General features: G+C 41.6%; 1 protein-coding gene across 8 annotated transcripts in view; it reads left to right on the top strand.

The window, feature by feature from the left end:
* PTK2 (protein tyrosine kinase 2) overlaps positions 1 to 15,392 on the top strand; it is a 207,444-nt gene that overhangs the window by 96,043 nt on the left and 96,009 nt on the right. For all 8 annotated transcript variants that reach the window (XM_066991244.1, XM_066991243.1, XM_066991242.1 and 5 more), the window contains 2 exons: positions 2,796 to 2,962; positions 9,059 to 9,146. In XM_066991244.1, the coding sequence (XP_066847345.1) occupies positions 2,796 to 2,962; positions 9,059 to 9,146 (255 nt within the window). The remainder of the gene's footprint in view (positions 1 to 2,795; positions 2,963 to 9,058; positions 9,147 to 15,392) is intronic.

Raw genomic sequence — 15,392 nt, 5'->3', positions numbered from 1 at the left:
GTGATAGGTTTAGAATTGTCCGACCTTAATGATAATGTAAAAGGAATAGAGGCTTGCAAATCTCACCTGCTTTTGATAGGAATGAAGATAGCTGGCTTCTTCGCTCCTTTTGAAATCTCAGCCTGAAAATTAGAGGCTCTTAAATGTCCAGGCTGATTCTTTCCTGAGATGCTCATGGTTTCAGCTGCCTTACGCATCGGTGTTCTTGGTTGTTCGTGGTCATAGAAAAATGATTTTTTTTCTCTTTATGAAGTCGTTTCTTATATATACAGCAGTATAGCTGTCTGTTAAGAACACGCACGCCCATTTTCACTATGAACTGACAGCACCCAGAGACGTGGGAAGGGTCGGCTTTCCAGAACCAAACGCTGCGTGCTACATCCTCTATTCACGCAGCGTTCAGTAAGCGAGGAAAATGAATGAATCTCTTCTGGCTGCACGCGTATGGAAAAGCTGGCGGTGTGCCCTTCAGGGGAAAGCACGCCTGCCAAAATATTAGGCTCCACTGACTAAGCAGAGACAGTCCTCTGGGTGAAGAAGAGGTTAAATTACAAGTTCCTCTCTTTGTTGCTTCTGAGGGTGCTGGGTTGTTGTGTGTTTCCCTGGATACTGGCAACTCTTCTGCAGTATTTGCTCCCTTACACAAAGACCCATAAATAGAGGCAAGAAACAAACTTAACCGTTTTGTACCCTGTGGTCAGTACCTTTAATTCAGCTCTAAACCCGTCCGCTGCCTGGGTAAGAGACCTTTGCAGCCGGTTGGTGAAGGGTGGAGGAAGTTAACAGCCTTAAGGGGAGACTGGACAAGGAATTGGAAGAGCCTCATTGAAGGCTGATGAATGACACAAGGCTTGGCTCAGGAAATCCTCGGGATAAAAATAGTCAGAGGCTGGCAGAGCGCTTTGGGCAGCATCTATGTGCTTGTCTGGTGTTGCCTCTTCCCCGGGCATCCAGCCCTGGCCGCTGTGGTTCTTCCTTCCGTGGTTTTACCAGCCTGTAGGGAGATCGTTTTCATTTGTCTTGGACGTTTGTCCCAGCAGGTTGGCTCCTGGCTGCTGGACTCGGCTCCTGCTGCTTTGTCGGCGTGGTGCTGCCAGCAGGTAGCGGCCACTCCGAGAGCTTGACTTGCCCAGCATGTTCTGAAGCATCCTTCCCATATGATAAAGTTCTCCACAAGCGTCTCACATACTTTGCAGTTTGTGTCCATCCTTCTGCAAGCATCGGCCTCGTAATCCGCTCGGCGGCGAGGATTTGGCAGCTCCCGGCCAGGAAGACCAGGGTTTGGAGGCACCGCCGGTACGAGGAGGATGCTGAGGGTGCTGCTGGAGAAAGGGTGCTGGGCTCATGACGCTGCTTCTAACTCACTCTGAACTTAACACAGTTTCTTTCCTTCTTGCAGGCTTTAAACAGTTTTATTTTGCATTTCACTGTGCACTCTGTTGCTGTAGGAAGATCTTTCCAAGGGTGCGGTTTGATAAGATGTGCGAGCACGCTCACCGAAAGCACGATTCCACTCCTACACATAGCAACTTCCCCCTCTATTTAGATAGAGTGCTGCTTTAATATTTTTTTGCTGTTTTCTGCATGCTTAATTTGCAGAATCGAGGTCTTAAATGATTTATTTGGGATATAAACTCATAACTTTGGGAAAACAATGCCATGGTGTAGCAAACTTTCGCTTAAGCAGCCCCAACAGCTCGCATCTGGCTCCTGCAAAACTTCCTGTTGCCTACACGTTGGTGAAATTCTGTGCAAGACTCAGCAGCTTGTGTCTGTACCCGTGTGTTTGCGCATACACGCACACACACACGAGCGTTTTCGGTAGGATGCGTCCGGCTCCTTACAGGGTCAGCAGCAGAGGACGATGATTTCCTGAAAGCAGCGCCTGGGAGCAGCGATAGCCCGTGCTCCTGCTGAGCTGGGAGCTCAGCCCCGGCAGGGCTCTGCTGCCTGGCAGGGACACGTTTTACCTTCCAGCAGGCTGCGAGGCAGCAGCTTTGGTCTCCTGCTGACTTTCTAATCTGGCTAAGAGCAGGACAGCCCGGCACACGGCACTTGAGAGGTTGCTAATCCATGCTCTGTTAACGCATCTGAATTTTAGTTACCGTGCGTCAAACCTTTCATTCGGGAAGGAAAGAGGCAATCTGTTGCGTGCTTTTTGCACGGGTCCTTTCTCTGGCAGGAGATCCTCAAATTCGGAAAGTTACCTCGGGACCAACAAGGAGTGTGTTTATTTTGTTTGAGAGTCTTCAGTAATTGTCAGTTCCCTCATCTTGTATGAGATCTGTGCTGAAGCTCAGGAACGAAGTGAGTGGGGGCAGCGAAATCAAGGGTCTGTGACCTGCTAAATCCTGGCTGCTCAGGCGCTAAGCAGTGTGAAAATCTAACATAATTTTCCAAAACTAGACAGATTTTTTAAAGGCTGATGATGGTTTTTCTTGGACAAAATAAATTTCGCTTTCATCCACAAATCTGCTTTTTTATAGTTTGGTTTTTGTTATTTTATTTTACGTAGAGGGAACTGTGGCTTAATTCTGATAAGATTCATAGAAACCTTTTTATGTAGCGATTTCTGAAACTATGCCACTAAAGTTTCAGAAACTGTAAATGTTTTATCTGAAACAGGAGCTTACAATGTTTAGTATTTTTAATAAAGATGGTATCCGATTTATTCCTTAGTATTTTGTCTAGTGTGTGACATGGTTACATTTTAAAGCCTTACTGTAGGATTTTTTAAAATATATATTTGTTTTGCATGCTACAGCTTGTAAGGAGTGTATGTTTCTCTGTTTCAGGGCATAATTCAGAAGATTGTGGACAGTCACAAAGTGAAAAACGTGGCCTGCTACGGGTTGCGGCTCAGCCATCTGCAGTCTGAGGAGGTTCACTGGCTACACCTGGACATGGGGGTGTCCAACGTGAGAGAGAAATTTGAACTAGCCCACCCTCCCGAAGAATGGAAGTAAGGCCATAAATCTGTTTAGTGTCAAAATCAAGTCCTGTGAGTGTTTGCCTTGTCATAAAAGTCGGCTCTATAACGTGCGTTATTAAGGACGATCCTCTTTTGGTGGAACAGGATAAAATACTTTTCACATATAAAGCTGTAAGTGGTAAAGAATGGTTTTTGTTGTTGGAAGGGGTTTCCTGCAAACAGAGAACAGATAGGTCTAACCTGGGATTTAGAGGAGGCCTAAAGTAGGAGCAGAAATCTCAGGCATTCGTCCTGAAAGTCTGCAAAACCTGTGATACATCTAGTGAGCCCCATCTCACGTTTTGTCATCCTTAAAGTTTTAGTACAAGTGTTATCTGTGATGTAAGCATACCTCTAAAATAGAAAAGGAGAGATCTTGATACATAAATGAAAAAAAAATATAAAATATTGGCATTTACTAGGTTATTGCAGGGGTCTTGTGCATGTTTTTCTCCATGTTTTATGTTTATAACCACGATTTGTGCAAAACTTGCTGTTATTTTGAAGGCTGCAATTATTGTCTTCTGCAGAATTGTTGTAAATAGTCTATATTTAATTTCTTGCAAATGGAATTAGCGTCATATACCAGCAGATGTCACAGTTTATAAATTCTCTTCAGTGTCCTGACTTCCATATATCAAACAAATCAGAAATGTTTAAAACTTTGGGTGTCAGAAGTGTAGCATGTTCTCTTCTATGAACGTTACATTTCATTGTTTCTGGGACCTGCAGCAATATTTATCCTTCTTTACCGCACAATAAATTTTTCGTTGATAATACTGTGAAATCACAGCTTGGGAAGTAAGGGATTCCTGAATCCCTTCCCTGATAGTCACGCTGTGTGCAAGATGTGTGAATTATTTATGCTGTTTGAAATTTCTTAAATAGTGTACAAGTGCCAGTTCCATTTTTATTACGCGGTGCAACTCACGTGGTACACGTTGCAGAACAGAGTTAATCAGTTTTAAAAGCAAAGGTAAATGATTGTTTTGAAGCTGGTGGAAAGGAATTGGATAAAATACTCATGAAAGAGCTATGATAAGACGTAAATTATTCAATACCTTTCCAGGGAGTCATTTTATGTTTTATCGAATACATGCAGCTGACATACCTTTGAAACCTGTGGAGATTTGCTGTGCATAATCAAAACGTTGCTGTCATATTTGTAATACCATAAACCAGAGTGTTTAAGATCATATGACAGTACTTGTAAAAATATTTAGATTAGTTAAGGGAGAGAAGTCTTGGGATGGGTCTTAAATGAAAAGCTTCCTATAGTATTAATAACCCAATAACTGCCTCTCGTGTGATTTTTCTTTTTAATTATCTAAATTTAAAGGGCTGTATATTCATCGCTCAGAAATAAGATCTCAAATGTTCTCCTGGACTGATCCAGATATTAGAAGTTGTACTGTTTGTCAGTAGGATGTACGCAAATTTTCCAGAATAAAATCCATCTCCCGCGTAGGCATCTTTTGTCTCGTCCTGCACTATTTATAGTCCTGCAGAGGATGGGTTAGTGATGGGGAACAGCAGGGCTGTGGCTCCAGCTCAGATGACACAGCTGTAGATAGAACTTAGGAAGAGTAAATAACAGTGGACATCAGGGCAACGAGGTCGCCCAAAATTCTGTCATTTCAAATTCTCTTCCCTCTTCCTATGGCAAGCAGCTCAGCTGCAGGAGCACACACAATTTAGCTTTGCCAGACTGCCAGGGGATAACCTCAATTACGTGGCGAAAGACGAGCAGGAAATCATTGCTTACTGCAAGTCTTTTTTTTTTCCCCACCCTCATGCCTTTACATACTCCTTTGACCTCCTGGCTGCTAAAAAAAGGTTTGTATTTTGCACAAGATAGCAGAAGTTGAACTATCTTGTGGTTAAAAAATAACAATCAGTAGAGGCCTGATACTTCATTTTTTCCTACAAAGATTGGCACTAAAATTCAGATAGAAGCTGTGTATTAACTGCACCTTCACTTTAGGAACATTCGTGCTAGCTAACCGTATCAGACAAAATATCCTTTTCCCTTTTGTTTTAATCTCTGGAAATGAAGATAACTCCTCCTAGCATCAGAAAATTCCAAATGTATCTCAGTCCTGGTGCCAAAAAGTCTTCAGCGTTATAATTATTGGAACCGCGTGCTTATTTGTTTGTGATAACTTTTTGGGAAATAAATATTCTGGAGTCTGCTTTATGTCAGTTTGGGCAATACCGCCTTATCTCGGAGATGTCCAAGGTTTAGCTCTACAAAAGCATTTGTAAAATTTGGGCATGATTTCTTGCAGTTGCTTTAGAATAACTGTGGTCGTCCAGATGCAGCCTGAGAGTTTTGTTCATTACTGAATTCCACCAACACTGCTGCCGGTAGGTTTATCTTAGCCTAGCATAAATTGTTAATTCTTCATTAAGCGTTTGGTTGTGTGAAGCCCTGTACAGCTGCGTGTGCAAGACGATCCCAGATGACAAGAGGAATACAAACAAAATCCCAGTGCTCTTTTATGGGAAGGCAATAAAGACCAGAGCGTCTTTGATTTATTTGCTTCAGGTTTCCTCTTCGTGTTTATGCCAGCAAGGCAGACCTGGGCGTGCATTAAACTCACTTCTTAATGAAGAAATTCCCCTTCACTTGTAGTATTATTTTAATGATTCGATGTTTCAAAGGGCGTGAGGGTAAAAGATGAAAGAAGCTTCCTCCCTTAACTGTCATTTTTATCCCTGTACAGCGAGGTGAAGTAGGATTACCAGGATGCAGGACTCTTAAACCACAGCATCAGCCCTGATCATTTTTGATCAGACTCAGCAATCACAGCAGCAATCCTTCCCGTCTCTTAAAAATAGTACGTGCCAAAGCACTGTTCCATTTGCTGGCCTTTTTTGTCCCAAAAAAAGGGGAAAATCAAAAAAGGTTCGCGTAACAAATGGTATCTCTTGGAACAGGTTGTTCCTCCTGGGGTAGGGCTCTTCCAGTTTCATAGGTGTGGGGGTAAAATCGCTCGTGCTTTGGCTCTAATAGGTAAAAGACCCCAAAGGAAGCCCCAGAATTTAGCAGTCCTGTGCTGTAAGTTTCGATAGCTTCCACACAAGTCTTCTGGTAGTGTTTTTAGCGAACTTAAGGGAGGTGACCATTAACTGGCTGACTGGCTCAGCGAGCAGATCAGTTTTGTGAGAAGGGACCTGGCATCCTCTTCAGCTGGCTGTGTTTCAAAGAGTAAATGTACAGGATATTGAAAATCAAGCCCATCCTTGAGCTGGCCTTTGGAAATCAGGTTCTTCATTCCCATAAGTGTAGTCAGAGACTGGTTTATAAATAGGTAATGAAGGTCACTACTGCTATCCCAGCCCAGTTTTTTTACTTTGCTCGATTTTCTTGTGAGATCCTGTTGCAAAAAGCAATACGTTTCATGGCTCCTCAGTGAAGCAGGCAGGTCTCTGCAAATAGGAAATGCTGCTTTTCCTGTATTTTCGTATCTCTTTACAAGGGTGACTGAATCTTGGAGGTTTGAGATAAGTTGCGTATCCATCTCTTCAGGCCTGAGTGACGTCTGATTTCTGCTTGCAGGACTGAAAAGTAGGAGAAGAGGTGTAGGGTGACCGACGGTGTTTAGCCAGTGTTTGTTCTTTGTACTTTGGAAGACCAAATAAAGGGTTCTTTTCATTTATGTGGTGTGAAAATTCAACCCCATCTTCAGAATCTGTCATTAAATAAGATGTCTGAAACGCACATGTTGAACCCTAATGCTTCCAGGATGTAGAAGGTCCCCTTGGTGAGGTTCTTGTGGCAGAAGACACCGCAGCGGTGGGCTGATGCTGGTGCTCTTAGCGGGACAGGGGAAGAAAAATAGGATGAAAAAGCTCATGGACAAGGTAAACCCAGGGAGATCACATACTGATTACCGTCACAAGCAAAACGGGCTCAACTTGGGGGAAACTCATTTGATTTTTTTGCAGGTTAAAAAGGGAGTAGGATGGATCCTTCCTCCTCACACATGGCCCTGCTCCATCCGTAGCTTTGTGCGGAAGACAAGTAACCTCTGTTTGCAAGATTCCGAATTTTCTTCAGCTGGTTTTGCTTTTTTGCTGTTGGTTGGTTTGATATTTCAATTCTTTTATGCAATGCAAATACCCACGAGTTGCGCATCAGCCTTTGCTATGTATTTGCAAGTCCCTAGTATGAAATAATCCTAACAGTAATATAATAGGTAGTGGATTTTGTAATAACATTCAGCGATCTGCTTAAATTCAGCTCCAATGGGAAAGGCTGTCAGACTGCTTTAGAGGTGAAAGGAATGAGCATAATGAAGCTGCTTTTAATTAACCAGGAAGTTCTGCGATGTGGATAACCCTGTTGCATTCAGGTATCAGGTCACTCCACTTTCCTTTTTTCGGAGGCTGGATCTTCCCTTTTGAATGCTCTTTTCCTGCTTCTTGCCTCCTGTAATGAGGCTTGGGAGGCGATGCCGAGGAGAGGAGCTCAGAAACAGCAAAAGCAAGCGCCGAGAATAGGAGGAGAAAGTGCACCTGAGAAACGAGGAGGAACAGTAAGGATGGCTTTCAGAGCACAGTGGTGTTGATATTAAAATGTAGAAGGACGACTAAATCATACTGGGTTACAGAACAAAGAAAAAAGTGCAAATGGGTCTTTTTTAAATAGATTTGTTCCATTTCGATCTCTGCAGTGGTGTTCAGTGATGAATTTGTGGGGATAGAGGGTGATGAATTTGAGGTGGTGATTGGGAGCGCTCCGCTTTTCTGCTTCTGGGTCGTGTGTGCCTGCTGCCTTCTCTCCTTGGCACTTAAACACCCAGAGGTACAATTTGCCTTATAGTTAAAATTTCAGTGAATAGCTAGGTATCCTCTATGTATCGTGAAATGGACAAACTCTCAAAAAATGGCTCATTAAATGTGACTTCTGAGTCTTTTTCTGACTTCTGCCTGGTGGTGTCCTCCATCTCTTTTATATCCTATGGCCTGAAGATCGTTTTCCATGCACAAGACGACTTGCTGTGCTGTGGAAAACCCTTCATTCTAAATATTCCTCGTTTGTATCCAGTGTGTGCGTGTTTCCAGTTTCTAATTATTTTCCTTAGTTTGACTTCTAACTATAGACAAGGTATTTCCAGTGATTTCAAAGCAAAGAAGAACCCTGCAGCTTCCCATTGCAGTCTGTTGTGTGGGACTCCTCGTAGCCCCATATAAACCCTGGTCATGGGCATCCCAATTACTTGCCTAAAAGAAAGTAGAGGGATGCTTGCCCTAGAGGGATGAGTACGTTTATTGTCAGGGTTTCATGGCAGGAATGCAGTATGTGTCAAACGTCATTAGCTCTTGCCTCAGGACGAGCAATAATGCTAAATTTAGGATATAGAAATAGAAGTTGAGGCTTTGAGAAGGGATAGAAATTTGGTATATCGCGAATCAAGGGGAAATCTGAATGTCACCCATTATGCACTGTTAGCTTGTACGTGACTGCCACGTTGCAAACCACTTCGTTCCGCTTTTGCTACATCTTAATGATGAAGTACCAAGCAGGAAACCTTTTTCCAGGTAAATCCCTTCAAAACCTGTGGCACAATTCAGAGGTGAATATTGCAGCACTGGATCCGAGAAGGAGCTGAGCCGTTTTCCCTCAGCACGCCCTTGTTTTGTCTGTAGGATGTGGGGTCTGTGCGTGGAGAATCACGCTGCTGATAACCAGAGAGAAATTCTCTTGTAGGGGTTGTGCCGTTGGTTATGGCTGGTGACCTGCTGCCATCACCTCTCTGGGTTCACCCTTCCCATGGATCTGGTCCTGATCACGTTTCCACTGCGTCCTGATGCTTCAGTCCCCCCTGAAGCTTTGGGAAGGCAAGGCACCAGGGTTTTAGGTTTGCTTCCGTACAGAGGTCCCATAGAAGGGTCCTTACAAAATGTTGGGTACTGAGTGCCCTTGGTTTAGTTTTCTGAGTGATCAAAAGAGATGATTTCCCTTAGTTTATTTTGATTTTATCTTCGTTTTGCACAAACTTTGAAGACTGTCTTTAATTGTGAGGAATTCCTGATGATTGCTCATCTCACCAGTTCAACTCTCTCGTCCTTGTTTTTCAGGTATGAACTGCGAATTCGGTATTTGCCAAAAGGATTTCTAAACCAGTTCACTGAGGACAAACCGACTTTAAATTTTTTCTATCAGCAGGTACGTTCAGTTCTGCTACTTCCTATTTTGCTGGCATCAGTTTGGGAAATTCTTGCGTTGTGTACGTGGATAATGTATTGTTGCAGAAACATAAGTTGGTAAAAATCTAAGGTTTTATATATAAATCAGAAGGAACCAACAATGGCATCTTTCTCTCTTTGAAGAGATGAGGAATATTTTCTGGTTATTCTGCAGGTGTTGTCGTAACTCAGATGAAATTTACTGTTGTTCAGATGGCTTTCTATTTTTACCACTTTTTTAAATTGCCAAGTTTCTTTATTTTTTTGCAAGTGTAAATAAGCAGGCAATTTTACTACAACCATGGAATATTTTTTTCCCATCACATTATTTTTTTTCTTGATTTGAGTATCCTTTCGCAGTCTGTATTCTTGATTAGTAAAACTGCATAATAGTAAAACTTCTATAAATTAAGTCTCTAAATCTTCATTTTATATTGTTAAATATTTTTAATCTGCTTTTAGACTGAGAAGCTCAAAGTAAAACTTCTGTGGGGGTATTTTTTAGAGGAATTTGGACTTGAATGGTAATAGTATGCCCTAACTTTAAGAATCTGTTCTTCTCTGAAAATTCAAATGTAAAGTTACTGATTTACTACGTTAGATGGGTCTTTTCCAGTTTCTGGGTGGTGTGATGTCTGTCTTCATACACTGAAATACTGCCAGTGCTTAACAGTTTCTGTTATTAATGGTGGCATTTTTGTGAACTAGATACATTTCTATGTTATACTTCTAAACAATAGTTTATACTACTGTATGGAAGATCAGTTTTAATCTAAATCATTTAAGAGGTGTCATTTTATGAGACTCCTTATGAGACATTATGTCATAATAGAGACAGAATAAGGTAGGACTGAGAGGCAGGAGAATGGGGCATCTGCCAGGTTCAGAAATATCCCAGTCTTAGGTCGGTTGCTTGGGACATGCCATCATTCTTGAGCAACATCACCTAAAATTAGGATATATCTGGAGCTGGGGCAAACCATGGAAATGCCCTGCCCTTGTGAATAGGCAGAGTCCTCTTATGTTTGCAGATGAGGAACTAGGAAACAGTAATTCTGATTAATTTTTCTCTTCAAGTTTCTAGAAAGAGGAAAATATAATCAGCCCCTTTGTCCAATCCTTCATCTTAAGTCAGTATAGGGAATTATCACTAATTGGCATTAATTTCTTAAACATCTGTTACGCTTTATTGTACGCACATATGTTACTGCCTTAGGTAAATGACCTGTAATTTTTTTTTAATGTGTAACAAAATTGATATATGCTGGAGTTGACATCTGAGAAGGCAATAATTCTTATGCAGTGCTTATCTGGACGTAGCATTCCAGTTTAACCAGTCTGTGTGATATGCTTGGATATCAGTGACTTTTATGTATCGCCAGGGGTTCATGCAGAAGCAACAAAATCATGTTCCTTTCTACTTTAGCAGCAAGTGACTTTCTTCATACTGGCTTTAAACGTGTGAGGGTTTTGTTTTCCATGATGCAAAAGTGGGTGATGAGCTTCAGGATCGTTCCCTGAACTCCATCGTTCGCCTGCTCAACAGGTGGGAAGAGTTCAGGAGAACTCCCCCAGGTTGCTCCCCTTCTCTATCGTGAGGCTTTTATTGTAGAGTGACAAAACTCACCTGGCTGTCACAGCCCAAATCTGGATAAGAACACACAGTTACGTTTGGTTTTGTCTTTTTTACTTTTTTTAATCCCACAATTCAGCCCTAGGAAGGGGAGCAGCTATGTCTTTTCAATTCCTTGTGGTGTACTTCCTTTTTTTCCTTTGTACGTAGAGATTTGTTTCGTTTGCAAACGGTGGCACCGCGAGCCTGCAGCTTCTCATGCGTGCCTCACGGGACTGTTTCTTTCAAGCAAGGAGTTGAAAGTGCCAGAGGGGTACTTGTAAACAAAGATGCTTTTAGTAAATTTGGAGAAATCATTATAAACAGGGACAAATGTCTGAGAATAGCAGGAATGCTTATGAAGCTGTGCAGGAACCGATATGCAAAGACGACAGACAGCTGTATGTATCTGATGATGCCCTGAATTTCAGTTCTGCCAATTACCAAATGAAAATCAGGGGTTCTTGTCTCCTTACTCTGCATAGCACACAATTTTTTTTCTCTTCCCTTTTCTTCTTCATGTTATCATGAGATACTTCTAAATCCAGTTCTTCAAAAGTCACTGTTCTTCCTTCTGGGGTCCTGCAAGGTATTTGGGTCTCTATTGTCATGGAAATCAAGTGTGTAACTTTGAGAGCTATCAAACTCTGTCCCTGGCTCTGTTTTGCTCCATAATTCTCACTTGGCTTCTTGCTAAATCAGGACAGTTACTTCTGTCTGGTAAGGTAACCCCACTGACTTAGGAAAAGAATGCAGGAAAAGGTTTTGAGCAAAAACACTGCGGCATAAAACAGATCTAAACCAGGGAGGGACGTGGAAAGAATTTTTCACTTTGTCTCTAATTGTCATTCCCACAACATTTTAGCATTTTTTTCTGCTAGCCACAGCTCACCCTTCACAATCAGACATTGTGTCATCAGACACAGCGTGTTGTGCATAGGCAAGAACAAAGCACATATAAATTATATATGCGTGCACAGATATCAGGAGGTTTCAGCACAGAATTTACTACGTTAAACGTTATGAATATAGGGCCCAGTTAGAGAATTAAGAAAAAATAAAAACCAAATAGTTTTAAGATTCAAATGGATGTAAACGTTGAACAAGTTCTTGCCATGCAAGTTTTAAATGAAGAAAAAGATTTGGAGGACCAGATGCTGCCCGTGACTAAATCTTTGTTTTCAAGACGTGGCTGAGGACCTGTTACTGTCTTGATAACATCTAAACACATGTTGTCTGGCTGATTAAAAATGTACAAGAGCAAACTAAAAAGGTCATGGAGAAGGAAAATAAAGCTGGTGGCTTCTGTCACCTATGAAAAGTCCATGGATTTTAGAAGTCATGCAATTATTTTCTTGAGTTTTAACTGCAGAGCAGCGACATCATTGCAAACCTGGAATTTTGGGCAAGACCGAGTCCTCAAGTGATCCCCCATCTTTCACAAGAGCCCAGAACATTAGTAAAGATGACAGAATGTTACCTTAATTGCTGTCAGAAGATGCAGTTTATTCATACAGTTGAACCAAACCACAGTGACCAGGCTGTTGAACTGCGAACTGGCACGCGTTTGCAGCCCCACATGCCTGACTACTCCCATTCACTTCGATGCGTGCCTGCATAAATTGATGCAAGCATTTAAGTTTTTCAGCTTGTACTTCCTATGTGAAATCTTTTTTGTTTCTTGCGTTTGACTATACTGAGGATGCTGTGACCTTTATTTGCATTACCTATTCTTTATTGCCAGGAGTCGAACAAACCAAGACCCTGCAAGCGGAGCCGTTTGCAGTCGGTGGCAGTCACTCTGCCAGCTGCAGTGGGCGTAATCGGTCCTAATTGGAAGTATAAAAGCAGGGCACTTAATGAGACCTTTCACGAGAGTGCCCCTGTTCTGCAAGCTGTACAGCAAAGGATTCAAATCAATATGCTGGGGGGGAAATGCTGCGACCTGTTGGTAATGTCAGAGTTAGTCATACCAATATCGATAGCGTGCGGTTTGCACAAGCATCTGCATTTCAGGCTGAGTCTGGGGATGGTGGAGAGTGATGCTCAGGTCAGATTTGTGCTTGAATTTTCTCTTTTGTTTTTCTCTTTTTTTGCTGGTCTGTTCAGAAGGCAGCAAAGGTAGCAGAGGACAGGTCTGCAGAGGTCTTTCTCTTTCATGAAGCAGAAGCACATTTAGCTGGTGATGCTGCATTGACGGTGTCGTTCCCTTGCACCCAACTGCTTGCAATTTCAGCCAAATCAGGCAAATCGCATCCCACCCAGGGGTGTTTGAATTGAGAGATTTAAGTTTTCAAAAATTAGGAAATGCCATTTTTAAGGTTGACCACGCAGTCTACAGATGCTGTATTGGCTTTATGCGCAGGTCTTCAGTTGTGTCGTGTTGTGTTGGATACCCAAATCCAAAACAGGCTGAAGTCCAAACCCACCCCGAACCCCCTAAACAGCGAGTACACAGGATTGCTAATGAAAACTACTGCAAATGAATTCTTCCCACTAATACTTTTTTTCTATTAACTGGTATTGTAAATCTCAAAAGGATAAATTCAACTATTTTTTATGATTTTTTATATGCTGATTGTAAAGACTTCAGATGAAACAGTATAAAAGGAGAATTAAAAACTGGATTTTTTTTCAAGTCAGGAAAATTATACTTCACACTTTTCTTGTTCTTTTCGGAGCATTTCAATTTCCTTTAAAAAAAAAAAAGTGTTGGTTGGGATTCGTTGCAAGTGTCTTCCTCTCCCTCTGGTCCAGTGATAAAGCTGCTGGGAGGTGGAATAAAGGCTCGTGGCTTAATAGCTGAATGAGGACCGAAAACCGTGTCTCACATCAAGGTAGAATACAGATTTTTAAAGCATTCATATAATTAAAATCAGACGTAAGCTACTTGAACCGCCTGCCTTTGATTGTGGGGTAAGAGCCTGCCCACGTTTATCCTTGAATAACATGTTAGGCCACAGTAATTGGAGCTGGTTTATCCCTTGATGAAAAGGGAATAAGCATCTGGATGAGAGTGGGGGGTAACCAGCTCTTGGGCATCAGCTGTCCCATTGTTGCCGTCCCTGTGCTTCCAACAGAAGATTTGTAACTTTTGGGGGGGGGGGTCGATCCCAAAGAACAAGAAAAAGTCTTTTTTATCAATGTCCATTTTTTCTCTGTGCTGTCTTTTTTTTAGCTCGTGGCATGGAAGTGTCTGTTTATCTGAGAAAGGAGACCGTAGGACTGGTTTTGGTTTTGCTTTTTTATATGAGGCAAACTTTATGTATGCATAAGAGGAGGAATTGCAAGCAGAAGGGGAGTGAGCTCGAAGTTAGGGCAGCTACGTGATGCCCTGGAAAGACAGAGCTGAATTCTGTTTCACTTGGCAATTACAGTGCAGGTTTGTTTTCATAAGAAGTGGCATCCCTTCTTTCAAAAAAAAAAAAGGAAAAGTGCTGGTAGTTTTCTGGTTTAAAATAAAAAGTTCTGTACTACAAAGAAAAATGAGACAGTTTCTTGTGGGCAATGGGATTTTTTTGTTCTGTTGCTGCAGTATTTGTGAAGGTAAAGTTACTGATTAAAATACATTTCCTTAAGTGAAATTTCCTTAAATGAAAATTCTCTCTTATTTTATTCTAGAGAAATATATGCAAATAAAATACCATTTTTATAATGCTGTCCCCCAACATTTTGGGGGAAACTTAAGAAATTTTTAAGTCGGGACACTTGCTATAATAACTATTAAAGTTTTATAAGGCTTTGGTGCATGAGATATAATTTGAAGTGCAGGCTGGGAATTAGACTCTTTAACCTAATTAAATACCAGCATCTCTTATACTGTAATAAAAATAGGGGAGACCTAAAGCAAATGACTTTGATAGTAAAAGCTTTGCAGAGAGCCAAGGACATAGGAGGAAAGGTTTGTGTTGTTCCTTATATTAGCAGCCTGTTGGAAATAAAATAAAATCCTTCAAGAAGAGTTAATGGTTGACACACAAAACTGTGCCCAAAGGCGGAATGGTAATAAATGTAAGAATTGCAGCTGCTTAGAAAGTGAAAAGATAAATCTAACTGAACATCACCTGTCTGCTCTTTACAGCTTGTAAAAGTAATTATAAGCGAGGTACCCTTTACAGGGGTCAGTTTCTTCAAATTGCCGAAATTCACAATTCCTCATAAAGTACTCATTTTTTTTTCCCTATAACAGTTGATTTACAGCCTTGTAACTACGCTGATGTTCTTGCAGGTCTTGCTGTTTGTACGGTTGTGCTTCTGTATCTTCCAAATGTTGTGTCAAACGTCTGCTTTCTGTTAGCAGGGCCGTATGCCAGGAATGTGAAACACGCTTGTGTTCCCAAATCCTTCTTCACTAGTTGAGCGCAGCCTGAAGGAAAGGACTTCTTTGATTTTAAACTTCCACCTGTCAACAGAAGTAGAGAAAATAGTGCTTGTGGGCTTGCTTTTGGTCGTATGTGAGTGGCTGTTAACTTGAGGCCATAAATTGAAAATAGCACAGATTTTCACGTATTGGTGCGTGTGTACATCTTTCTCGGTGTCCTGAACGAAATGTTATTGTGATGAGCAGATTATGGTGTATATAACATCCATCAGACAACCAAAATGTAAATCGCA

The sequence above is a fragment of the Anser cygnoides genome, chromosome 2, assembly GCF_040182565.1.
Source record: "Anser cygnoides isolate HZ-2024a breed goose chromosome 2, Taihu_goose_T2T_genome, whole genome shotgun sequence".
NCBI lineage: Eukaryota > Metazoa > Chordata > Aves > Anseriformes > Anatidae > Anser > Anser cygnoides.
Note: the sequence above shows the minus strand (reverse complement) of the source record. Positions and strands in the feature narration are given on the sequence as shown.